General features: G+C 39.6%; 1 protein-coding gene and 2 pseudogenes across 5 annotated transcripts in view; 2 read left to right on the top strand and 1 right to left on the bottom strand.

Moving 5' to 3' along the window:
- Positions 1–26,397, top strand: part of FAM151B (family with sequence similarity 151 member B) — a 53,292-nt gene that overhangs the window by 8,738 nt on the left and 18,157 nt on the right. For 3 of the 4 annotated variants that reach the window (XM_050795716.1, XM_050795715.1, XM_050795717.1), the window contains 4 exons: positions 4,564–4,689; positions 16,768–16,933; positions 23,180–23,397; positions 25,529–25,664. In XM_050795716.1, coding sequence (XP_050651673.1) covers positions 4,564–4,689; positions 16,768–16,933; positions 23,180–23,397; positions 25,529–25,664 — 646 coding nt within the window. Of the gene's footprint in view, positions 1–4,563; positions 4,690–15,690; positions 15,994–16,767; positions 16,934–23,179; positions 23,398–25,528; positions 25,665–26,397 lie in introns of those variants that run through there. The other variant, XM_050795718.1, reaches the window with a different exon arrangement.
- Positions 881–4,457, top strand: LOC126957629 (60S ribosomal protein L7-like; annotated as a pseudogene). The gene is made up of 2 exons (XR_007726831.1): positions 881–3,777; positions 4,121–4,457. The product of XR_007726831.1 is annotated as a 60S ribosomal protein L7-like (transcript).
- LOC126957016 (ubiquitin-40S ribosomal protein S27a-like) lies at positions 1,337–2,918 on the bottom strand (annotated as a pseudogene).

The following is a 26,397-nucleotide window of genomic DNA, read 5'->3' as shown; positions in this document are numbered from 1 at the left end:
GCCGGTAATCTCAGCTGCTCGGAAGGCTGAAGCACAAGAATCACTTGAACGCAGGAGGCGGAGATTGCAGTGAGCTGAGATCATCCCCCTGCACTCCAGCCTGAGTGACAGAGCAAGACTGTCTCAAAATAAATAGATAAATAAATAAATAAACTGCTCAAAAACTCAATCTTAAAAAAGTTGCAACTATTTTTGCCTTTCTCTTGGTCCTGTTTTCAGAGTTCCAGCCTGTTTAAATAATAATACTAAGACCCTAGATCATAGGTAATTGGATCCTCTTTTAAGTTTTAAGATATATACAGTTGTGGCTTAAATACAAACTAACAATTTCACTTAGTAAAAGGGTAAGGAAAACTTTTTACTTTAAATGTTTTTAAATTCTAGAGTCCTGATATTTTATTATTACTTTGTAGGTTGCCTTTATAAAAATTCTGAATGCAGTATGTGTAGTTGAAAAGTGCTTTGGAAATATCCAATATGAACCATTAACCAACATTTAGGTTTTTCTGGTAACGTCATGCTTATCAGATCTCTGAATCATTTGGTGTATCTCAAAACCTTCTTTTTTTTTTTTTTTTTTTTTTTTTTTGAGACAGAGTCTCGGTCTGTCGCCCAGGTTGGAGTGCAGTGGCTGGATCTCAGCTCACTGCAAGCTCCGCCTCCCGAGTTCACGCCATTCTCCTGCCTCAGCCTCCCGAGTAGCTGGGACTACAGGCGTCCGCCACCTCGCCCGGCTAGTTTTTTGTATTTTTTTAGTAGAGACGGGGTTTCACTGTGTTAGCCAGGATGGTCTCAATCTCCTGACCTCGTGATCCGCCCATCTCGGCCTCCCAAAGTGCTGGGAAAACCTTCATTTTTAACAGCCACATTAGTCATATATTCTATCATGCATATGTACTGATTTAATTATTTTCCTATTGTCAGACATTTGTTATAGCCGATAGATAATGTGCCTTCTAAAATGGCTACCTTAATATTTTAAAGAATGTTGGCCATGTGTTGCCATCTTAGTATGAAAGGTCTATGACTCTATTATATGTGCCAAATAGGGCCATGTGTTTTGAGTGGGAGACTGCTTTGGGGATAGTGAATCCTCCACCTAACTGTCTTTTTTTTTTTTTAATTCTGCAGCCCAGTATTAGAAGTGGTTGCTAAGTCCCTCGTATGTTAGTTAGAATTTGTCTTTATATGCCCCTCCATTCTCTGATCAAATTTTACTTTTTCTCAATATCTTATCAGCAGTTTCCGATAGCCATTTTTAGGTTTTGGGTTTTTGGCTTTTTGGGGGGGTTTTAAAAAAGATGTTAGCTCATGTCTTTTATTAGCTCATACGCAATTACTTGTCTTCTGGTTTGTTGAAGCAGTAATCAGACAACATTTGCCACAATAATGTCTGTCAAAGTAGCTTGCCGTAAACACTCCAGCACCATCTGAATGGCACTCTCGACAAAGGTGACTAATTTTGCCATTCTCATCCACCTTGTAGTATTTCAGGACCGCCAGCTTCACCTGCTTTCTCTTGTGTTTATTATTCTTGGGAGTGGTGTAAGACTTCTTCCTTTTCTTAGCACCACCACAAAGTCTCAACCCAAGATAAAGGGTAGACTCCTTTTGAATGTTGTAGTCAGACAGAGTACGTCCATCTTCCAGTTGCTGGCCAGCAAGGATCTGTCTTTGCTGATTAGGAGGAATTCCTAGATTTTGGCCTTTACCTTTTCTATTGTGTCTGAGGGTTCAACCTTGAGGGTGGTGGTCTTCCCCGGAAGGGATTTTACGAAATCTGCGTTTTGGTGGCAGCTCCACCACAGATGGCAGATGGGAAAAAAACAAACAAAAAAGGAAGAAGCAGTTTCAGATTTTTAACTGTTGTTAGGCAGAGTTAACAAACAAATAATTAACAGAGGAAAGATTCTCATGCTTGGGGACTTTGCAGCCACTTGCTAGGCTCTTAATAAACGTTCGGAGCATGAACAAGGATTAGGGAGGTAAAATTATGGACACCCTTTGTTCATCATTTTCTTCTTGTATGTTATGATATAGTATGGAGTGGATCTGGGTTCAGATATTTTTGCTACCACTTATCTTAGTCTTTGTTAACTCACAAATTTTAATGCTTAATCAAGAGAAAATGTGTTATACCAAAAAATAGTTGAAGGATATGAGAATTACGTATATTGCACATGCTAGATAAACTTATGAATCCTAATTCAAGAGATTACTTGCTCACTCATATAGATGTTGCTCAGAATAATCTGAAGGTAGATATGCAGTAAAATATGCAATTTAAATATTAAATTGCTAATATAAATGTAGAATGGGGCTTCAGGTAGAGAAAACAAGTGAGTAAAACTTAGAATTTTAAATATAGCTTTGACTTTACCTCAGTTTTCCTTATATTTCTGGGACCAGCATTGTAGAGAACATCATATGTAATTTCCAGCTTTTAAATATCCACTTGAGTTTTAGTTTCTTCCTACATTCTTATGCTTCTAATGTTCAGACTATCCTATATGTCTACTAATTATAATATATAACATGTTTATATTACATACTTGCCACATCATAATACTTGCTCTCTATTTTTAAAATCTTATATTTTTCCCAGTCTAACTACTTTGTTATTATCCCTCAATATCTTATCTGTGCTTTATTAAATTTTTTTTCCACCCCATAACTCAGCAATCCCTTTCCCGGTCATATACCCAAAGGAAATGAAATCACCACTTTGTAAAGATATCTGCACCCCCATGTCCATTGCAGCATTATTTACAGTAGCCAGGGTATGGAAACAACAAGTGTTTGTTGATAGATGAGTGAATAAATAAACTGTGGTACACAGATAAAATGGAATATTATTCAGTCCTAAAGAAGAATGAGAACTTGCCATTTTCCACAACATAGATGAGCCTGGAGGACATTATGCTAAGTAAAATAAGCCAGACACGGAAAGAAAAATAGTGCATGATCTCACTTATATCTGGAATTAAAAAATCAAATATAACAGAAATAGATGACAAAACAATGGCTACGGGGAGGAGGGACACAGAGGAAATGGGGAGATGTAGGTTAGAGGATACAGAACAGATATGTAAGATGAGCAAGTTGCCTCTTTTTCTGGCTGGAACCGTGGAAGGTGTGGAAGACAAGAAGGTTCCTGCTGTGCCAGAAACCCTTAAGAAAAAGCAAAGGAATTTTGCAGAGCTGAAGATCAAGTGCCTGAGAAAGACGTTTGACCAAAAGATGCTTCAAAAGGCAAGGAGGAAGCTTATCTATGAAAAAGCAAAGCACTGTCTCAAGGAATATAGGCAGATACACAGAACTGAAATTCGAATGGCAGGGATGGCAAGAAAAGCTGGCAACTTCTGTGTACCTGCAAAACCCAAATTGGCATTTGTCTTCAGGATCAGAGGTGTCAGTGGTGTGAGCCCAAAGGTCCAAAAGGTGTTGCAGCTTCTTCGCCTTCATCAAATCTTCATTGGAACCTTTGTGAAGCTCAACAGGCTTCAGTTAACATGCTGAGGATTGTAGAACCATATATTGCTTGGGGATACCCAAATCTGAAGTCAGTAATCTACAAGTGTGGTTATGGCAAAATCAATAAGAAGCGAATTGTTTTAACAGATAACACTTTGATTGCTCGATCTCTTGGTAAATACGGCATCATCTACATGGAAGATCTGATTCATGAGATCTATACTGTTGGAAAACACTTCAGAGAAGCAAATAACTTCCTGTGGGCCTTCAAATTATCTTATCCATGAGGTGGAATGGAGAAAAAGACCATCCATTTTTTATTTTATTTTATTCTATTTTATTTTATTTTATTTTTGAGACAAGAGTCTTGCTCTGTCATCTAGGCTGGAGTGCAGTGGCGTGATCTCAGCTCACTGCAACCTCCGCCTCCCATGTTCAATTGATTCTCCTGCCTCAGCCTCTGGAGTAACTGGGATTACAGGCGTGTGCCACCACACCTGGCTAATTTTTTTTTTGTATTTTTGTTAGAGACGGGGTTTCACCATGTTGGCCATGCTGGTCTCGAACTCCTCACCTCAAGTAATCTGCCTGCCTCAGCCTCCCAAAATTCTGGGATTACAGGTGTGAGCCACTGCACCTAGCTGAGAGACCACCCATTTTGTAGAAGGGAGAGATGCTGGCAGCAGGGAGGACCAGATCAACAGGCTTATTAGAAGAATGAACTAAGGTGTCTACCATGATTATTTTTCTAAGTTGGTTGGTTAATAAACAGTACCTGCTCTCAAGTTAAAAAAAAAAAAAAAAAAGATGAACAAGTCAAGATCTAATGTGTAACATGAGGACTCCAGATTGTACTGTATATAAGGGATTCATGTTAAATGAGATTTTAGCTGTTCTTGCCACACACAGAGAAAACAGATATGTGAGATGATGGATATGTTAATTTGCTTCATTATAGTAACATTTTTACTATCTATCTATATCACATAACAGCATATGTGTATCTTAAATATATACAACAAAATTAATTTTAAAAATTTTATCCTATAAAAAACAATATTAATTTACATGTAAATACTGTTATTTTAGGATCTTGGAGTGAAAATATACTGGAGTATTTTCTGAGAAATAGCCAGATTACAGCAGAAGATGGCGCTGAAATCACCTGGTATCATGCAGCTAACCACAAGGCACAAATGAATGAGGCACTGAAAAGTAAGTTAGTACAGTTACTTGTAATTTACTTTGGATAATAGATTAATTCAACTCCTTTTTTGATATCTAGGTATATTTTCAGATACTAGAGACAGGTGATCCAAGTGTAAGTTCCAGGCTGACATGAGTATTTTATTTATTTTTATTTATTATTTAATTATTATTTATTCATTTTTAGAGATATAGTCTCTCTCTGTTGCCCAGGCCGGAATACAAAGGTGTAATCACAGCTCATTGCAGGCTCACACTCCTGGGCTCAGGCAATCTGTGAGCCACCACACCAGGCTGAACATTTTTATAAAGTGTTTCATTTTGTTTACAAAATGGACAAATTGCATAATGGAAGAATTTTCCTATTTTCCAGAAGCAATTTGCCTGTTATGTGTGATTCAAAACTCTCATATATTATTATATTTTCTTATATATCTAGTGATTTGAGTAAAGCTTTTAAGATCAGGACCATGTATCTTACATATTTTTATGTCTTTCGTCATGTATTAATGAGAAACCCACTCAATATTTGTTCAGTGGATAGATGAAGCCATTGTATACCAATTTATAATTAATAAATAATTGGGCAATATTTATGCCTAAGCTAGAAATCAAGCCTTTGGTTTACTGATTCAACCTGTAATCATTGTATGTATATCCCTTCATTGTACAGATGAACATTATAGCAGTGTTTCTCAGCCTTTTCCTATAAAGTGCTCATGTTGGCTGCAGCCGGGAAGGAGAATGAAAGCATATCACCACAGGGCTGGGGCAGAGCTTGCAGTATGTGGTCCAACAGGAAATTACCTTGAAGTTCCATATTTTATTGTAAAAATGTATGCATTTTTGCATCCTAATCCATTATATATCTGAGCTTCTTTTATTGTCAAAACACTGTTTTAAGTTGTATTTTTCTCCTCAAAAGGAAGAACTTCGTCTTGTTTCATATTGAATCGTTAATGCCTAAAACAGTGCATAGCATATAATAACTACACAATGATTATTTAGTAAATGAATTTTGGCAAAATTGATGCCTCAGGAAATGGTTGATTAATGATTGCCAGGAACTGTAAGGAGTCAATGCTAATGAGTACAGAGTTTCTTTTTTGGATGATGAAATTTTTCTAGAATTAGAGAGTAGTGATAGTTGCATAACCTTCTGAATACACTAAATAAAAACCACTAAAGGGTTCACTTTAAAAGGGTGAATTTTATAGTATGTAAATTATGTCTCAGTTTTTAAAAATGAAAAAATGATAGGAAGAAATAAAACCATTATTCACAGACAATATGATTGTATATATAGGAAACAAGATTCTATAGGTAAATGATCATAATAAATAGGTGAACTTAGAAAATCTCAGGATGTGATCAGGGGCTGCTGGCTCATGCCTGTAATCCCAGCACTTTGGGAAGCCAAGGTGGGTGGATCATTTGACCCCAGGAGTTCAAGGTCAACCTAGGCAACATAGTGAGACCCTGTCTTTACAAAAAATAGAAAATTAGCCAGGCATGGTGGCATATACCTGTAGTCACAGCTACTCAAGAAGCTGAGGCAGGAGGATCGATTGAGCCCATGAGGTAGAGGCTGCAGTGAGCTGTGATCACGCCATTGCACTCGGCCTAGGTGACAGAGTGAGACCTTGTCTCAAAAAAAAAAAAAAAAAATCTCAGGATTCAAGGTCAAAATAGAAAATAAATTCTGTTTAACAACTGAAAATCCAGAAATACAACTTAAAAAAATTATACAATTTGTATAATAATAGTATATGCAATTTATATAATAATAGTATATACAAAGCCCTTTTGCCGTCATAGCCTGGGGATGGTGAAAAGTTACTTCGGTCTGCTGAACAGGAGTTGATGAAGCAAGGCAAAGTCTGGCCATGGTCACAAGCTGGAGCTCCTGTGGGTGAGGCAACATATGCCTTGATATACAGACTTCCTCCTCTGGCTGTCCCTGTTATATGAGACTATTAGAGCCATGCAGTCTCCCATGCAGAAGTGTGCCCTCACTTTTAAAAGTGAACTGTGGATGGGAGAGTAGGGAGAGGGGCTGGGCGGTTTCTATATCTTCTGTGTCTCCATGCCAGGTCTCCCTCTCGTTAGGACTCTTAATATTAGTCTATCCAACTGCTTATTGGTGTTTCCACTTAGAGATCTCTCATGCGTCTCAAATTTACGTTATTTGAATTGAGATTCTTGACTATATTTACTAACCTGCACTTCCTATGATCTTTCCTGGCTCCGGAAATGGCACCACAATCTACTTAAATGTTTCAACCAGAAATCTAGGAGTCATTTATTCTCTCCTTTCTCTTTTTTTTTGAGACGGAGTCTTGCTCTGTCGCCCAGGCTGGAGTGCAGTGGCCTCATCTCAGCTGACTGCGAGCTCCGCCTCCCGGGTTTACGCCATTCTCCTGCCTCAGCCTCCTGAGTAGCTGGGACTACAGGCGCCCGCCACCACGCCCTGCTAATTTTTTTATTGTATTTTTTAGTAGAGACGGGGTTTCACCGTGTTAGCCAAGATGGTCTCGATCTCCTGACCTCGTAATCCGCCGGTCTCGGCCTCCCAAAGTGCTGGCATTATAGGCTTGAGCCACCGCGCCTGGCCTTCGCTCCTTTCTTTATTGTTGTATCTGATATAGCATCCAGTCATTATGATTCTATTCCAAAATACATTTTGAATTAGTCCACATCTCTCCATCTTTCTTATCATTATCCTAGAAGCCACCAGGATTTCTTGCTCGTACTGCTGTAGTTTCCCATCTTTCATGTAGGAGACCTTAGGAACATACTTTACATGGGCCCAGAGACTCCTCAACTTGCCCATTGACCAATTTTTTTTTTCTATCTATTGGAAATAATGGAATTAGCAAACTATTACTTTTTTTTTTTTTTTTTTTTGAGCCTCAATCTGTCGCCAGGCTGGAGTGCAGTGGTGCGCTCTAGGCTCACTGCAACCTCCGCCTCCTGGGTTCCAGCCATCGTCCTGCCTCAGCCTCCGAGTAGCTGGGACTACAGGCGTGTGCCACCATGCCCAGCTAATTTTTGTATTTTTAGTAGAGATGGGGTTTCACCATGTTGGCCAGGATGGTCTCCATCTCCGGATCTCGTGATCTGCCCGCCTTGGCCTCCCAAAGTGCTGGGATTAGACTATTACTCTTAAATGAAAAATTCCAAGCTTTCATGCCCCTTCATAACCACATTGATAAAGGAAACCTACAACCCCTTTCCCCAGCTTCATCCTGGGAAAATAATAAAAGACTAGATCATCTATTTTTCTGCAAATTCACTTGCCCTATTGTCCTTGCAGAGGTTTGGCCATAGGGTAAAAGAACAACTTCTCTGTATCTACCCTCCCCCTGGCGAGATAAGCCACACAAACATCAGGACTCAGTACTATTCACATGATTGAAGAATTCCACCTTTGGCAGAGGGCTGGAAGCTGTTTGGATAGTACCTGGACATTGCTTAGAATTGCATTTGATAGAGAATAAAAGGAGTATAAAACTCTTTGACTGGTCTTGGTGTTTTGGTGTTTATTTTTTTTGTTTGTTTGTTTAATTTTTGTAGAGTCTGGTCTCAAACTCCTGGCTTCAAGCAATCCTCCTGCCTTAGCCTCCCAAAGTGCTGGGATTACAGGTGTGAGCACCACACCCAGCCATTTTGTTATTTTATGCTTTGCCTCACTGTAATTAAAAGAGCCTAAATATGGTGTAGCTTAGAGAAGAGAGACATAGCAAACATCTATTGAGTTCTTACTGCATCACCAGTCCCCTTTTCTTTCTTCCTATAAGAACTTTTTTTTTTTTTGAGACATCTCGCACTGTCCCCTGGGCTGGCTGGAGGGCAATGGTGCAATCTCAGCTTACTGCAACCTCTGCCTCCCAGATTCACACAATTCTTCTGCTTCAGCCTCCTAAGTAGCTGGGATTACAGGCTCACACCACTACACCCAGCTAATTTTTTGTATTTTTAGTAGAGACGAGGTTTCACTGTGTTGGCCAGGCTGGTCTCGAACTCCTGACCTCGTGATCCTCCTGTCTCAGCCTCCCAAGGTGCTGGGATTACAGGCATGAGCCACCACATCCAGCCAAGAACTTTACTTTTATTAAGGTATCCATTTCTGCTCCATACAAGCATATGGAAACTGATTTCATTTGTAGCTCCAGGGGTGGATTACCATAAGTTAATCAGCACTTGAAGTTTTCCTGATGATTCATATTGTCCCCATGGTGGGCAAGTGATCAAACTGGGCACAATTAGACTCAAGTAAAGTAATTATATCTATAATTACGAAAGAAGTTTTATATCTTAAAATTGAAATATGTGAACATGAAAATATGTAGCCCCAGTGGTTATTGGTAGCTGTCTTAAAATCATGAGATGAAATTGCCTTACGACGAAGACAACACCAATGACAGTGAAGAAAAGAGACATGAAGATCACGATAATGTCACTGAGCTGCTGATTGTACCACACTTAAAGCTCACCTGACCCCTGGACTTTCAGTTATTTGAGATGATAAATCTGCTAGCTTGAATCTGAATTTCTCTTTATTTGCAGCCAGAAGCATCCAATAGATTTATGAGTCCATCCTAATGGGATAGATTATGTTCCCTGCTTCCACACTTGTCCCTGTCCAGTTTATTTTCCACCCAGCATCCAAAGTGGTATATTTAAACATAAATCAAGCCTCTTTATTGGTCCAAATGGTGTTCTGTTTAAAATCTTTAATATAATTGCTAGATGGAAACGTGTTTGGTTCTATTGCTCTGATTTCCAAGAGGAGAGGTTTTTTTCCCTAAAGGCTTTGACCTCTTGCCTCACTGTTTATTTCTGACACAGAGGTGGAGAGATTGTTTTGGTTTGTAGTTCTTGGCGGGGTGGAGCTAATCTATCAAATGCCCTAGGCCAAGCGAGGTGGCTCATGCCTGTAATCCCAGCACTTTAGGAGGCCCAGACCAGCCTGGCCAACATGGTGAAACCCCAACTCTACTAAAAATACAAAAATTAGCTGGGCATGGTGGTGCACGCCTATAGTCCCAGCTACTTGGGAGGCTGAGGCGGAGAATCGCTTGAACCCAGGAAGCGGAGGTTGCAGTGAGCCAAGATCACACCACTGCACTCCAGCCTGGGTGACAGGGCGAGACTCCGTCTCAAAAAAAAAAAAAAAAAAAAAAGGGCTGGACAAGGGAGTGAGCTCTTCTCTTCCACAGGGAAATAGCCATCTGGATATTTGTATTTGTTACAACTTTGCTTCGAAGGGGCTATTCCAAGATTTGGACTAGAGGGTGACTGTGGCAGTTAGCAGGTAGCAGGTGCAGGCTCATTTAGCTCTCAACTAAGCTGTGTCCCCTGACCTAGCTTTAGAGGTAATACAAGTATACTTTGATCCCCGTCTACTTAACTTGGCTATTTTATTTCTCAAGATCCATTTGGAGACCAGGTGTTGTGGCTCCTGCCTGTAATCCCAGCACTTTGACTCAAACCAGGAGTTTGAGACCAGCCTGGGCAACATGGAGAAACCCTGTCTCTACTAAAAATACAAAAATTAGCTGGACATGGTGGTGCATGCCTGTAATCCCAGCTACTCGGGAGACTGAGGCAGGAGAATCATTTGAACCTGGGAGACAGAGGCTGCAGTGAGCTGAGACTGTGCCACTGCACTCCAGCCTGGCAACAGAGCGAGACTCTGTCTGGAAAAAAATAAAAAAATTAATAAGTCCATTTGGAGAAAGGGGTGCTATTTATTGGCACCTTCAAACCACCTCAATAACCTGAAGGCCCTGCATAGACTGGCCTGTGTCTCCAAGTCCACCTTCACGGTGTTTTCACATTCCTAGAAATTCCCACACTGGCCTCACAGCAGTGCCTCACGTGGCTACGCTCCCTCCTCCTTGGGCTGTCATACACATTCTTTCCTGGAAAGCTCTTTTCCCCACACTCTGCCTTGCTAACCCCTTAAGCTGATTCTTTGGTATCGACTGAATTGTCACTTCCTCAAAAAGACTTTTCCTGACTCCAGAATCAAAATTCAGGAAACACCTTCCTATGTGGCCTTTTGTGACTGGCTTCTTTCAATTAGTATGTTTTCAAAGTTTGGCTGTTTTCTAGTGTGTATCAGTTCTTTATTCATTTTTATGGCTGAATCATTTTTTTGTGTGTGGATATAACACATTTTGTGTATCCATTCATCAACTGATAGACATTGGTTGTTTCACTTTTTTGCTACTATGATTACTGCTGCTATAAACATTTCACATACAGGTGTTTTTGTGGACATGTGTTTTCAGTTGTCTTGCTTATATGTCGAGGAGTAGAATTGCTGGATCATATGGTAACTATATGTTTAGCTTTTTAAAGAACTGCCAGACTCTTCCAAAGTGCCTGCTTCTTTTTACATTCCTCCCAGCAGTGTAGATAAGGGTTCTAGTTTCTCCACATCTTTGCCAACACTTGTTATTGTACATTTTAAAAACATTATAGCCAGCTCTGTGTATGTGAGTTGGTGTCTCATTGTGGTGTAGATTTACATCCCCTAAAGACTAATGCTGGTGAGCATCTCTTTGTGTGCTTTTTGGAAATTGGCTCATATTTGCAGCTGAGTAGCTTTCTTAGCCTGTTCCCTGCCTGTAGAAATTTGGGAGCCCACAGACCTCTTTTCATTTTAAACTGTCTCTGTCCTTTTGTGTCCAAGTAGATATATCTTCCTTAAAAATATAGTGGACATTTAATATATTAAATTTAATCAGAAGCCACACCCCCAAGTCTCTTTGAGGTAGACCTCTCTCTACTTTGGTATGCAAGTTAAGGTACTGAGGGCAACACCCTTAAGATTCCAGAAGATTCCATATCTAGCTATGTGGCTACATGAGGCACCTTCTTTCTGAGGGCTTAATAAAGGGTCGTATGGTTGTACCCTTGGCTTGATATTGACACTGAGGCCATATTTTACTGGTGGTGCTATGGTTTGAATGTTTGTTCCATCCAAAACTCATGTTGAAATTTTTTGGTTTTTTTAGAGATAAGGTCTCACTCTGTCACCCAGGCCGTAGTGCAGTGACACAATCACAGCTCACTACAGCCTTGACCTCTTAGGCTTAAGCGATTCTCCCTCCTTAGCCTTCCACGTAGCTGGGACTACGGGCCTGTGCCACCAGCATGCCTGGCTAATTTTTTTTTTTTTTTTTTTTTTTTTTTTTAGTAGAGATGAGGTCTCACTATGTTACCTAGGCTGATCTTGAACTGGCTAATTTTTTTTTTTTTCAGTAGAGATGAGGTCTCACTATGTTGCCCAGGCTGGTCTTGAACTCCTATGCTCAAGTGATCCTCCTGCCTCTGCCTCCCAAAGTGCTGGGATTACAGGAGTGAGCCACCACTCTGGCTTCATGTTGAAATTCAATTGCCAGTGTAACACTCCTGGGAGGTGATTAGGCCATGAGGGGTTCACCTTCATGGGTTGGTTTAATGCCATAATAAAAGGACTTTGGAAAGTGGGTCTTCTCTCCCTCTGCCTTCCACCAGGTGAAAATGCAGTGAGAAGGCCTCTTTAAGTATCAGCACTTTGATATTGGATTTCCCAGTCTCCAGAATGGTGAGCCAATAAATGTCTGTTTATTATAAATTACTCAGTCTGTTATTCTGTCATCACAGTATAACACAGACTAAGACAGGCAACACCCTAGATTTAACTTTTGGCCCAAGACTGTCTCTTACTTTGAGAATCTCTTGCTAGCTGGAAAGGACAGGAATAAGAAACAGTTTTATTTTTGAATTCAGGAAGTCCTGAGTTGGAAATATTTTGTCTATATGCTGCTGAAAATCTGAAACATTAATTATGTAGCTTAGCTCTTTCTTCTCATTGTTTATCGTGAGTGGTTAAAAGAAGCCAGTTGCCACTTTTCTCCATTTCCCCTGGAAACCTTGTCAGCCAAATACACAGATTTACTGGGTATCCTCTCCGTCTTCCACCAGTTGCTGCAGTGACAGTGTTGCCAGAAGTTTTACCACTATGGAAAACAATAAAACGAGCTTATTGTTCTCAAGCTTCCAATAAGAATTTCTGCACTGCTCTTCCAACTTCCATGAACAGTTCCCTCCTTGCCTTTCTTAGCCTCCACCAGGTCACAAAGCCAGTGCCACATGTTTCAGGTTTTTGATATGGCAACACTCCACTTCCAGGTACCTATTGCTTTTTATCTATTGCTGTGTAATAGAATACCCAAAAATGAGTGACTTAAAATAGCAGTAGTGTGTTTTTTCCTCATGATTTTGTGGGTCAGCTGTGTGGTTCTTCTGTTGCATGTAGTACGGGCTGAGGACGTTCATATAGCTGCACTCATCTGGGAGCTCAGCTGGGCCTGGAAATTCTAAAATGACCTCACTCATACGTCAGTGGCCTTAATGCTCTGTCAGATAGGAAGTCTTAGTTCTCCTCCATGTGGCTTCTGTCTCTCTACGTGGTCTATCAGTCTTCAGTAATCTTGCCTAAATGTCTTCACATGGTAGCTGGATTTCAAGAGTAAGAAAGCTGAAGGTGCCAGCTGTTTTAAAGGCTAAGCCTAGAACTGACAGTTTTATTTCCACTACTTTCTGTTGATCAAAGCAGGTCACAAGTGGTGCCGATCACAATCCCAAAAGACACAATCCCAAATGCCATATCCCAAGTGTTGAAATACTGAAAGATCAAAATCCATAGTCTAAAATCCCTAATGTCTAATTGAATGCCCAAACCATAACGATATTATTTAAAATTAGGTGCAATCAAGGCTTCTAAGAGTGAATTTCAAGTTGTTACCAGTAGAGTTTGTCTTTTTCATTCAGCCTGATGCCTTTGACAGAGAACTCAGATGAGTGGATTGGCCATGTGAGATGGCAATGACAAAAACTTCAGCTTAAAATGCCTTATGGATCTGCATTGGCATTCATTCCAGCTGATGAAATTCCAGGAGTTTTTAGTAAATTAAAGCTGCATTAGCATGAAGAAGAAGCCAGAGAAATTACTGACTGGTTTGAAAATAATGACATGCATGGTCAGATAAGAAGACACGCCATGAGGTTGCTGTTTGACCATCAGTATTGTTTCTACCAAATTTGTGTTATGCATGTAAGTGCATGTGAAATGGATTTCCACGTACCCAAAACAGCATAGAAACATGGCACAGAAGATGGGAAAATTTAATAGGGAATACTCATGCAGGTGCATATCAAATCATAGAAGAAGTTCAGAAAAAACAGTGCCACATAGAAAATGAATCTGAATGTATTCTCCAAGGAGACTCATGCCCTAGAAGAAAAAATGTGGCTGGTTGTGGTGGCTCTCACCTGTAATCCTAGCACTTTGAGAGGCCAAGGTGAGAGAATCATTTGAGTCCAGGAGTTTGAGACCAGCCTGAGCAACACAGTGAGACCTCGTCTCTACTAAAAATTTTAAAAAATTAGCAGGGTGTGGTGGTGCATGCCTGTAGTCCTGGCTACTCAGGAGGCTGAGGCAGGAGGATCCCTGGAGTCCAGGAGTTTGAGGTTACAACAGAGCGAGACTGTGTCTCAAAAAAAAAAAAAAAAAGAAGAAGAAGAAAGAAAGAAAAGAAAGAAGAAAGCAACTATTCATTGCAGTGCAAGTTGGCCACCTCTTATGGAGTACACTTGTGCGATTACCTATCATCTATCCCACTTTTTTTATGTGTCGAAGTTTCTTTTTCGTTTTTGTCCACTAGTAGTTATCTTTTTTTAAAAATTTTTTTGAAATAGGAGTCTTGCTCTGTTGGCCAGGCTGGAGTGCAGTGGCGTGATCTCAGCTCACTGCAACCTCCACCTCCTGGGTTCAAGTGATTCTTCTGCCTCAGCCTCCCGAGTAGCTGGGATTACAGGTGCACACCATCACGCCTGGCTAATTTTTGAGTTTTTAGTAGATACGGGATTTCTCCATGTTGGCCAGGTTGGTCTCGAACTCTTGACCTCAGGTGATCTGCCTGCCTTGGCCTCCCAAACTGCTAGGATTACAGGTGTGAGCCACCATGCTTGGCTATTTCCACTACTTTAAATTGTCAACATTATTTTTTATAATTCACTATGCTACATATTTCATCTTTGTGTTGTTTTTGGTATTGGAGGTATAGATTGTATAAAGACTTTTAGAGTGTTCTAATTTGTTTTATGCATTTTTTTTTCAAATTCGACTCCACAGAGGTGCGTTTTCACAACATTGACTTTGTGGGTAACCATTGTGCTTATTGATAAAAATGTTGAAACTTTCACAATAAATGAAGAGATATCCATTTGTACATCTGCATTTGTGAAAGATAAAATTTCTCAAGATCACAGTTCTTTGGGTGACTACATGTGTGATGGCAACCCATCACAGTTTTTGACTGATGTTGTCAAGAGACTTAGGTTATTCATCAAGTTATTTCAGATGACTGCAGTTATTTAAGCTATTTCATTATGACTACAGTTCATTTGCTCATAACTGTTATATCTCTGCAACTGATTAATATACCTGGATGTTTATGCTTACAAAAATGTGTGGTTTTTTGCCTATTTTATTGTGTAAAGTGACCTCTGAAGTATTCTGCCATGTTTTCATAGGTTTCTCAAATAAATGCCCTTTTAAAAATGAACAGAATGGGCACAGTGGTTCATGCCTGTAATCCCAGCACTTGAGGAGGCCAAAGCAAGATTACTTGAGCCCAGGAGTTCAAGACCAGCTTGGGCAACATAGTGAGACCCTTTCTCTACAACAGATTTTTTAAAAAAAATCAGCTGGGCATGGTGGCACACACCTGTAGTCCTAGCTACTCAGGAGGCTGAGGCAGGAGGATTCCCTAAGCTCAGGAGGTCAAAGCTTTGGTGAAGTACTATGCTGCTACTGTATCAGCCTGGATGACAGGGTAAGACCCTGTCTCTAAAAAAAAAAAAAAAAAAGAAAAAGAAAAAGAAACTTAAAAAAATGTAAGTAAATGTATTTTAGAGAGTTTTTAAAATTATTTTTTCCAATATTTTCAGGATTTTGATCTTTCGGGATTGTGATTTTGGGGATTTTAGACTTTAGGGATTTTGATCTTCTGGGATTTCAAAATTCGAGATTATGTTATTTTGGGAATTATGGCCGCAACCCACCAGAGACCAGCCCAGCTGAGGAGGCAGGGAAGAAGAAGTTGATGGGGAGAGCAGTGTGCACGTACGGGAGGAGTTGTTGGCAGCCATCTTGGAGGCAGTCTGTCACAGCCGGCTGAACATACTTACACCGTGTCTGCTGAAGCTCATTACCTGTTCAAAGGATGTCTGCCTTTAAGCAGTAACTAAACTGTAAGTCAAAGAAGTGAATTTTTAATGTGGACTTTAAAACATGAGCAATGAGGCCGGGCGCGGTGGCTCAAGCCTGTAATCCCAGCACTTTGGGAGGCCGAGACGGGCGGATCACGAGGTCAGGAGATCGAGACCATCCTGGCTAATATGGTGAATCCCTGTCTCTACTAAAAATACAAAAAACTAGCCGGGCGAGGTGGTGGGCGCCTGTAGTCCCAGCTACTCGGGAGGCTGAGGCAGGAGAATGGCGTAAACCCGGGAGGCGGAGCTTGCAGTGAGCTGAGATCCGGCCACTGCACTCCAGCCTGGGCAACAAAGCGAGACTCTGTCTCAAAAAAAAAAAAAAAAAAAAAAAAAAAAAAAAAAAAAAAAAAAAAAAAACATGAGCAATGAATATCCATAATTTCTAATTTGAGGACTGAGGAGATAAAAGTACGATTTTTATTCCCAGAAAACTTTAGCAAACACTTATTAAGCCTTCCATTTTGTATGCACTTTGCTAGGTATTAGAAAGAAATTCAAGAGTATGTCAACAGCTTACGATCTGTGTGACTTAGGGAAAGTCATTTAACTTCTTGGCATCTGTTTGCTAATCTAAAAAATAAGGACCACGGGTTCGGGCCTTGTATACTGCCTGGCATGGGATCATTGCTCACTGAGTGTTACTTTTCTTTCCTTTTTTTTATCTTCCTCAAAAGGATACTGAACATGGCGGCTCCTGTAGTTCTGTGCCCTGTTTTCTTAGCATTAACTGAAGTTCTTTTATTTGGACAGGTACTGCTCACATGATAGAGGCTGATGTCCTTCTTCCAAGTGATGGATCAGAACACAGCCAGCCAATTATGGCCCATCCCCCTGAAACAAACAGTGATAATACTCTACAGGAGTGGCTGACTGAAGTTACGAAAAGCAATAAAGGCATCAAGCTGGATTTCAAAAGGTATTTGTATAAACATATTCAATTTTCTGGGAAAAAATGAATAGCTGTGCCTGACTACCTATTTTTTTTTTATGTTATCCAAACTGAAAATGGGATTGTAGACTCTATTTCAGGACTGAACCTAAATGAACCTAAGACCCACTGAGTTATTTACTAAAATTGCTTTTTGGAGACCCTTAAAGGCTAAAGTTAGATTAATTTTTATAAAGGAATTTATCATAAGTGACCATTGTGACAACAGAAAGCTAAGTTAAAAATGTTACGTTTGTTAGAAAGTAACCCAGGAGAGAGAGAGCTGGGAGAAATTCATTGAGCTAGTTAATGCATACCCTATTTGATTTGTATTATTACATTTGTAAAGGGAATTATTTAGAATTCTCCAATAACCAAAGTGTTCCTTAAAAATAATACTTGGAGGCAGCCAGGCGCGGTGGCTTAAGCCTGTAATTCCAGCACTTTGAGAGACTGAGGTGGGCGGATCACCTGAGGTCAGGAGTTCGAGACCAGCCTGACCAAAATGATGAAATCCCACCTCTACTAAAAATACAAAAATTAGCCAGGCATGGTGGTGGGTGCCTGTAATCACAGCTACTGGGGAGACTGAGGCAGGAGAATTGCTTGAACCTGGGAGGCAGAGATTGCAGTGAGCCGAGATTGCACCATTGAATTCCAGCCTGGGCGACAAGAGCAAAACTCCCTCTCAAATGATAATAATAGTAGTAATAATAATAATAATATTTGGAGGCATTAATACTGAAGAGCAAGAGTAAGTTGTCATTTTCTTCACTGTGGCCATCACAGGAAATTTTACTTTTGTAGTATTTTGGCCGTGTAAAAATGATAAAGAAAGCCAAAAATATAGAGCAACACTTCAGAAGCACACTGTAAAGCTTATGAAGGGAGCTGCTATTGAAATCTAGGATTGGCAGTAAGCCTACTTCATCTCTGAGTAATATTTTTAAATAGAATTATCTCAAGAAATTAATAAGGACTTGGAATCTTGTAGGATTCTTAAGATGACTCTAACCATTTGTTATGGGGCAAAATATACCAATAAACTTTATTATACTGTTGGTGAATTAATAGATATATAAAATCTTGATATACAGGAATTTGGATTGACAAGGTCTGGTGAATTAAAGAACTATCTTAAGGTCATAAACCTTTTTTTCGACTGGGTGCGGTGGCTTATGCCTGTAATCCCAGCACTTTGGGAGGCCAAGGCGGGTGGATCACCTGAGGTTAGGAGTTCGAGACCAGCCTGGTCAACATGGTGAAGCTCCATCTCTACTAAAAATACAGAAAATTAGCCAGGCATGGTGGCTTGCATGTGTAATTCAGCTACTCAGGAAGCTGAGGCAGGAGAGCCTCTTGAACCCGGGAGGTGGAGGTTGCAGTGAGTTGAGATTGTGCCACGGCACTCCAGCCTGGGCAACAAGAGTAAAACTCTGTCTCAAAAAGAATAAAAAATAAAAATAAAAAATCATAAGCTTTTTGAGTTATGAATGGTTCAATTTCATTTTATTGACAAAGAAACTTAGTTCCAGAAAGGTTAAGTGATGTACCTAAGGGCAACAGGTAAGCTTTGACGGGTAAGCTACAACCGGATCCTAGGTTTCCTGAAACCAGTCCAGTGTTCTCTACACCATGAAATATAGCATTTGATCTTTAGTGCTTGATGGCTTAAACTTTTAGATCTCCTTGACTTGTCTTGTGCTCAGTTTTTCATGTTTACTCTTGCCCCTTGAATTGCTTCCTGTGACATATTCTTTGGCTTCTCACCAGTCAGATCAGCTCATTCATTCTTAAATGCTAGCAGCTACCACAAAAGGGCTGAGCCGCTGAAACAAAGATTTTGCAAGTTTTCTTTTTTTTTTCAATCATAACATTTGAAGGGGATTCAATATAAACTAATAGGTATATGAACACCTATTACATGTCAGACACTGTTCTAAAAGCATTGCATGGCCTTGCGCGGTGGCTCACGCCTGTAATCCCAGCACTTTGGGAGGCCGAGACGGGCGGATCACGAGGTCAGGAGATCGAGACCATCCTGGCTAACCCAGTGAAACCCCGTCTCTACTAAAAAATACAAAAAAAAAAACTAGCCGGGCGAGGTGGCGGCGCCTGTAATCCCAGCTACTCAGGAGGCTGAGGCAGGAGAATGGTGGGAACCCGGGAGGCAGAGCTTGCAGTGAGCTGAGATCGCGCCCCTGGACTCCAGCCTGGGCGACACAGCGAGACTCCGTCTCAAAAAAAAAAAAAAAAAAAAAAAAAAAAAAGCATTGCAGGTATTTTTCATTAAATTCTCGTAACAGTCCTAAGAGGTAGGTTATTGCTGTTATGCTCCTCATTTTCCAGATGAGGCAATGGAGGTGGAGGGGGCTAAGGAGCCCACTTGTCACATAGTTGTTAATGGAACTAGAGAGCTATCAGCCTGGCTGGAGAGTTCACACTTTTAATCACAATGCTACATTCACTCCCTTTGTAAGAGCAGCTGAATGACCTGTTAGTTAAATTTTAGTAGTTACTGTTTTGTGCTTCTAAGTTACTTTATTTGGTAACACAAATAAAAACTATTATATTTTGGCTGGGCGCGGTGGCTCATGCCTGTAATCCCAGCACTTTGGGAGGCCGAGGTGGGCGAATCACCTGAGGTCGGGAGTTCTAGACCAGCCTGACCAACATGAAGAAACCCCGTCTTTACTGAAAATACAAAATTAGCCGGGCGTGGTGGCACATGCCTGTAATTCCAGCTACTCAGGAGGCTGAGGCAGAAGAATCGCTTGAACCCGGGAGAGGGAGGTTGCAGTGAACTGAGATCGCGCCATTGCACTCCAGCCTGGGCAACAAGAGTGAAATGCCGTCTCAAAAGTTAAAAACAAGTATTATATTTTAAAATTTTATCTGGAGTCTTAGCCAACTCTTCAGTGTTTTAGCCAAGAATTATTTTCCCTTAAACAATGCAATTTTATATAGTTTGTTATAATTTTAAGTATGATATTTATTTTATCACTCTCAATTTTTAAATGAAATTAATAGGAAAGCAGAGTATGATATTTAGAAGTCTGATTTACAAATAACTTTTTAGGAAAAAATATATTCTATAATAACTAAGTTTATATTCTTTTCAGGAGACTTAAATCCCACCAAAGAGCAATTTTTGGTAGTATTCCGACCAGGACTTTCCTCTTCGATGATCATCTTGGTGAAGCTTTGGCACTTCCTTATGGGAAACTTAGTGCTAGTATATGTAAGAATTGAGAATGTTGGCCACTGTATTTTAAATTAGAATTACATGGAATTTATAGATTTAGAAGGATGTGTCTATTTTATAATCCATGCAGTATTGAGCTTTCCAGGCTGGGTCTGTTATTTCTTGTAGTATACAGCAGTCCTCTGTTATCTGCAGTTTCAGTAACCTGCAGTACACCATGGTCTAAAAGTGTTAAATGGAAAATTCCAGAAATAAGCGATTAATAAGTTTTAAATTGCACACCATTCTGAGCAATGTGATGAGATCTTGTACTTTCCCATTCCATCCCACCTGGGATGTGACTCATCCCTTCCCTTTGTCCAGCGTATCCACATCGTATATGCTGCCCACCTATTAGTCACTTAATAGCCGTCACGGTTATCAGATTGACAGATCACAAGAAGAAGGGTGAGTAGGGTACAGTAAGCTATTTTGAGAGAGAGAGAGAGACCACATTCATATAATTTTTATTATAGTATATTGTTATAATTGTTCTAACAAACTATAATTGTTATTACTAGTTTTTGTTGCTAATCTCTTACTGTGCCTAATTTATAAATTACACTTTATCAGAGATAAGTATGTGTAGGGAAAAAAATGCAGAGTACATATAGGGTTGGGTGCTATGTGGTTTCAGGCATCCCCTGGAGGTCTTGGAACATACTCCCTGCAGATAAGGGGGACTACTGTATATTTTATTTTGTTGTTTAGGAAAGTTTGTCCTCAGTCCTTTTTTCTCCCACAAAATGTTACACCTTTTCTTCCAGAAGAACTTTAAAATTACTTTGTCAAGTTTTAGAAAATAAGAACTACAATAAAAAGTTTTTGGTTCCTTAGTGAGGTTTTAAATTTGTTTAACTGCAGGCTTTGTTTTTCTTATTTAAGTTTCTGGTAAGGGAAAATATCATTATCCTTAGTCTACATTAGTGATAATTAAAACATTTACATATAGAATGAAATAAATGTATTAAATTCTTGCCTCACTATGTTCTTTGTCATAGTTCCTTATGTTTAACTGCACAGTGCTTCGCATGTAGTAGGCACTTAGTAAACACTGGTGGAATTTCGATTTGTGGGAGAATCGCTGTTTCAAACTAGATTACAGGCGCAGTGGCTCATGCCTGTAATCCAGCACTTTGGGAGACCAAGGTGGGTGGATTACTTGAGGTCAGGAGTTCAAGACCAGCCTGGCCAACATGGTGAAACCCCATCTCTACTAAAAATACAAAAATTAGCTGGGTATGGTGGCACATGCCTGTAATCTCAGCTACTTGGGAGGCTGAGGCAGGAGAATGGCTTGAACCTGGGACGTGGAGGTTGCAGTGAGCCGAGATCACGCTGTTGCACTCCAGCCTGGGTGACAGAGCAAAACTCCATCTCAAAACAAAAAAAAAAAAAAAGAAACTGGATATTATCAGATGGAGAATCGATCTTAAACCACTCTATGGCAGCTTACTAAATTGAGAAAGCCTAAGAGGCTCCCTCCTGAAATGTAAACTGGAAATTAGTATTTAACCCAGATTCCATGGACACCAGATTTCTTAAGAAATCAGAGTCCTTTCTGGAAAAAGAGGAGCTTGGCAGGAGACATGCATGGATTAGTTCAAGGTTTGTCCTTACTCCACCTATGAAAAGCAGCACCTCATGGGGGCTTGGCTGCTGCTGTGGGACTGACAGGCAAGCAAACTTTGGAGTCACAGGTACAAGTTGCTTGCTACCAAAAATGGAATTTTGTAGGAGGTACAGCGTTGGATCTCAGAATTGTGGTTTTAACATAGTGTTGACACAGGGCAAGGCAGGGAGAATTTAAAAGAGACAAATGGCAGCGTCTGAATTAAAGTCTGCAGAGTCCAGCATTAGGGTTTATTAATCCACTAAAATCTAGGCCCTCCATTCAGGGGCAGAAGAGTGAGAAGGAAATGTACCACATGGGAGCAGAGGGAAAGGGGCCAGAGGCTAAGGGATAGAGCCTGGGTTCCTCTGGTTTTAGTACATAGTATCCTTGCTCACTGGCAAACGTAACCCAATAAATAATAAGATTATTTAAATTTCTCCTCTTAGAGTAGACGGCCCAAATGGAGTGGAAAGAGGAGAGAGAGAAGTATAGATAGAAGTACTGCCGTCTCTTAGGAAGAGAGAGGGAACTGTGAGGAGGGGTTGGTGAGTGTTCTCCCCTCCAATATCCATCTCCAAAATTCTTAGCCTCCCATTACAATATTCACTACAAGGTAATTTTCTTATAAATGAACATAGGCAAGTAAAAATTATGGAAGCTGATTAAAACCCTACTGTTTCAAAGTCTGTAGGTATCAGCTAGAATATATGTAGGGAAGTAAAAAGAGTGAAGTTGCTTTTTAAATTTAAACTAAAATATGCATGTTTCTAGTTTTCAGAAAAGGTTCTTACAATAAAAGAAGAAAAATGAAACAGAAACTTGAAGGAAATACTATAATTTTATATTTTGCAGTCATTTTTAGAATAGTGTTTATGTATCCAAACTCACCCAAGAATACATAAAGGACAGAAGCTACTTTTTTTCTCCAGGGTCATGAGCCTGAATTAGAGATACAGAGCTTGGATCTACTTGGGTATTTCATAAATGTGAATTTACAGGTTATTAAGAGTATTTCATTTATCTTATTTATACATTCTCTAACAAGTTAATATTTGTGTCTTTTTAAAAACTGTTTTCACACTAAGTGATTCTAATATGGAGTTTTGAAACCTCTATTTTGTCCACAAGTAGTGCCACTATTCATATACTTATAGACTGTTTAAGGTATATTCGTGAATAATAAGCACAATTCAATGTTTAGAGATATGGCATATGTTAGCTTTTCCCTCTGGTGCTATGTGATCTCTGATTTTATTTAACCCAGACATTATTGTATTTTTCTTACGAATTTGAGAACATTAAGACCACTAGTCTAAAAGAATTTCTTTTTACTTTACCTAAGGAATCTCTCATTGACAACAAATTATGTTTTTAGTCTGGCAGCTGTAGAACCATCCATGATGCTTTTGGAAAATGTGAAGAGGCATCTGAAGCGCCCTGTATGGATTAATGCCGATATTCTTCCTGGTCCAAATGGAAATAGCAAAGTAATAGATGCAAAACCATTTTTAGACACCGTGACATTCTTCTTTCCAGACGTGACGTTTTCCCTGGGTTGGACAACAGGATGGCATCCTGAGAAAGTCAATGAAGGTAATAATTCTAATAATGTATTTCTTGTTGGTCAAATTAAAATATCCTCCAGGTATAAAAATATTATCTTTAATACAAAGCCCAAAACCCATTCGACAACATCTGAGCCTAATGGAAAAAAAGGCCTGACCCTTCAGGTATGTGTAGACCCTTCCGTCTGCTCTTTCAGATAGATGCCATGTTCACTGGTGATGCTGCAAATTTTAAGAGAGTTCATAGATTTATAGTCATATAAGTAAAGTTTTTGTTAGCAATCTCTTTTTCTAATTTTTAAAAACATAATTTTCCAGATTTTAAAGGAAAGTGGAATATTTCCCTTCTTTTTATCAGGAAATTAGCAGCTAAACTAACATATTCACTTAAGATTTCTGTAAAATGTTCCTTTACTGACTGACCAATATTTTTTACAACTTGCTTTTGATAGAGTATAGAGTTACTTAAAATAGATATATTCTGGCTGGGCGTGTTGGCTCCTGCCTATAATCGCCACACTTTGGGAGGCTGAGGTGGGCAGATCACCTGAGGTCAGGAGTTTGAGACCAACCTGGCCAACATGGCGAAACCCCGTCTCTACTAAAAATACAAAAGTTAGCCACGCATGGTAGCGCGTTCCTGTAGTCCCAGCTATAGCTACTCAGGAGGTTGAGGCAGGAGAATCGCTTGAACCCAGGAGGCGGAGGTTGCAGTGAGCCAAGATTGTGCCACTGCACTCCACCTGGACAATAGAGTGAGACTCTGTCCCCCCAAAAAAAAAAATGTGTGTGTGTTTATATATATGTATTTATTTATTATGTGTGTATATAGTTTATATATAAAGATGTATATTCTCTGTCCATATATATACTTTTTTTTTGAAGTTATTTAGAAACAAGTGTGTTTTCCACGTGGTTTTTTTTTTTTTTAAACAGAGTCTTGCTCTGTTGCCCAGGCTGGAGTGCAGTGATGTGATCTCAGCTCACTGCAACCTCCACCTCCCAGGTTCCTGGGTTCAAGTGATTCTTGTGCATCAGCCTCTTGAGTAGCTGGGATTACAGGTGTGTGCTACCACGCCCAGCTTATTTTTGTGTTTTTTTTAGTAGAGATGGGGTTTCACCATGTTGGCCAGGCTGGTCTTGAACTCCTGACCTCCAGTGATCTGCCCACCTCAGCATCCCAAAGTGCTGGAATTACAGGCATGAGCCACTGCACCTGGCCTTTTTTTTTTTTTTCTTTTTCTTTTTTAAGAAACAGGGTCTGGTTCTGTCACCCAGGCTGAGTGCAGTGGTACCATCATGGCTCACTGCAGCTTTGACCTCCTGGGCTCAAGCGATCCTCCCATCTCAGCCTCCAGAGTAGCTGGGACCACAGGCACACACCATCACACACAGCTAATTTTTAAATTTTTTGTAGAGATGAGGTCTCACTAAGTTGCCCAGGCTGGTTTCAAACTCCTGGGCTCAAGCGATCCTCCCACCTTGGCCTCCCAAAGTGCTGGGATTACAGGCATAAACCACCGTGCCTGGCCCCACAATGTCTTAACACGATTTAAATATATATTTTTTGTGTATATATATATATATATATATAGAGAGAGAGAGAGAGAGAGAGAGAGAGAGTCAATTTTTTTTTTACCACTATTTCTACTTTAAGTAAAATGTACAAGTAATTTGGGCAAGCCAAAAAGAAAATTGATTTGATGTTAACTATCACTTAAATAGCTAGTATATACCCCAAAGCTACCTTTTCTTGGAAAAGAAAATTTAACAAAAATAGAAAATCCAAGTTTACAGAGAATAATAATGATGCAGGTGTACCTAAAAGAAGAGCCTTAAAATCTTGAAAGTAAATAAAATCTAGTGGTGTAAATTTTCTTTTCTTATGCTTGAGTGATGAGTAAAACCTTTTTAATTCCTTAATTTTTTTGTTAAATTTGCTCTAGGTCACTTGTGGAATGATTTTTTATCTCCATTTTCCACTTAGTTTTTTTTCGCATTAAGTAGCACTTTAATTCACTTAGCATCCAAATGGAAAGTATTATGAATTACCTATGAATTATCTATGGTTTTACCTAATTGTAGGTAATTTAGTCTTTTATTTAATTGTCTTTCAAGATTTCAATCAGTAAGGTTAAATTTTTTTCTTTTCTTTTAAGGGTACAGTTGGACAATGGTGAAAGAGATGGAATATATATGTAATGAACTAAGTCAGCCCGTAACGTTCCCTGTCAGAGCAGCATTAGTCAGGCAGTCTTGTTCTCAGTTACTTTGGCTGTTAAAGCAATCAAGCAGGTATGTAATAGTTAAACAAATGTGTATGTGAGTGTGTATGAGAGACAGAGATAGAAAGGGCATGAAAATTGATTATTTAAGGGCAGTGTGTATGAGAGAAAGGTAGATGGAAAAAATGAAAACTGATGATATAAGCACACAGACTCTCTCACCAGATTGGAGCTCCTTGATGAACCCTAACTCACTTAACATCATATATTTTACCCCTATTCCTCACAAAAGTTTTTGTACATAGTAGGTGCTCAGTAAGTGTTAGCTGTCTTTTTCATTATGTTATACATTCACAAAAAGTGATGAATGGATAAATTAGCTTCTTTTTTAATTTCATCATAATTTCAGAAATCAGCCAGATGTGGTGGCTCACACCTGTAATCCCAGCACTTTGGGAGGCTGAGGCAGGAGGATCTCTTGAGCCCAGGAGTTTGAGATGAACCTGGGCAATTTAGTGAGAACTTGTCTTTACAAAAAAATTAAAAATTAGCCGAGCAAGGTGGCATGCGCCTGTAGTCTCAGCTATTCGGGAAGCTAAGGTGGGAGCATCACTTGAACCCGGGAGGTAGAGGCTTCAGTGAGCCAAGATCATACAAGTGTACTCCAGCCTAGGTGACAGAGCGAGACCCTGGCTCAAAAATAATAATACTTTCAGAAATCTTTTTTATATAAAAGTTTTAATATGTAATAAAAATTAGTTGGACCACCTATTGAATATTTAAATAGATTATAAAAGTACAGA

Source organism: Macaca thibetana, chromosome 6 (genome assembly GCF_024542745.1).
Source record: "Macaca thibetana thibetana isolate TM-01 chromosome 6, ASM2454274v1, whole genome shotgun sequence".
In the NCBI taxonomy this organism is placed as follows: Eukaryota; Metazoa; Chordata; class Mammalia; order Primates; family Cercopithecidae; genus Macaca; species Macaca thibetana.
Note: the sequence above shows the minus strand (reverse complement) of the source record. Positions and strands in the feature narration are given on the sequence as shown.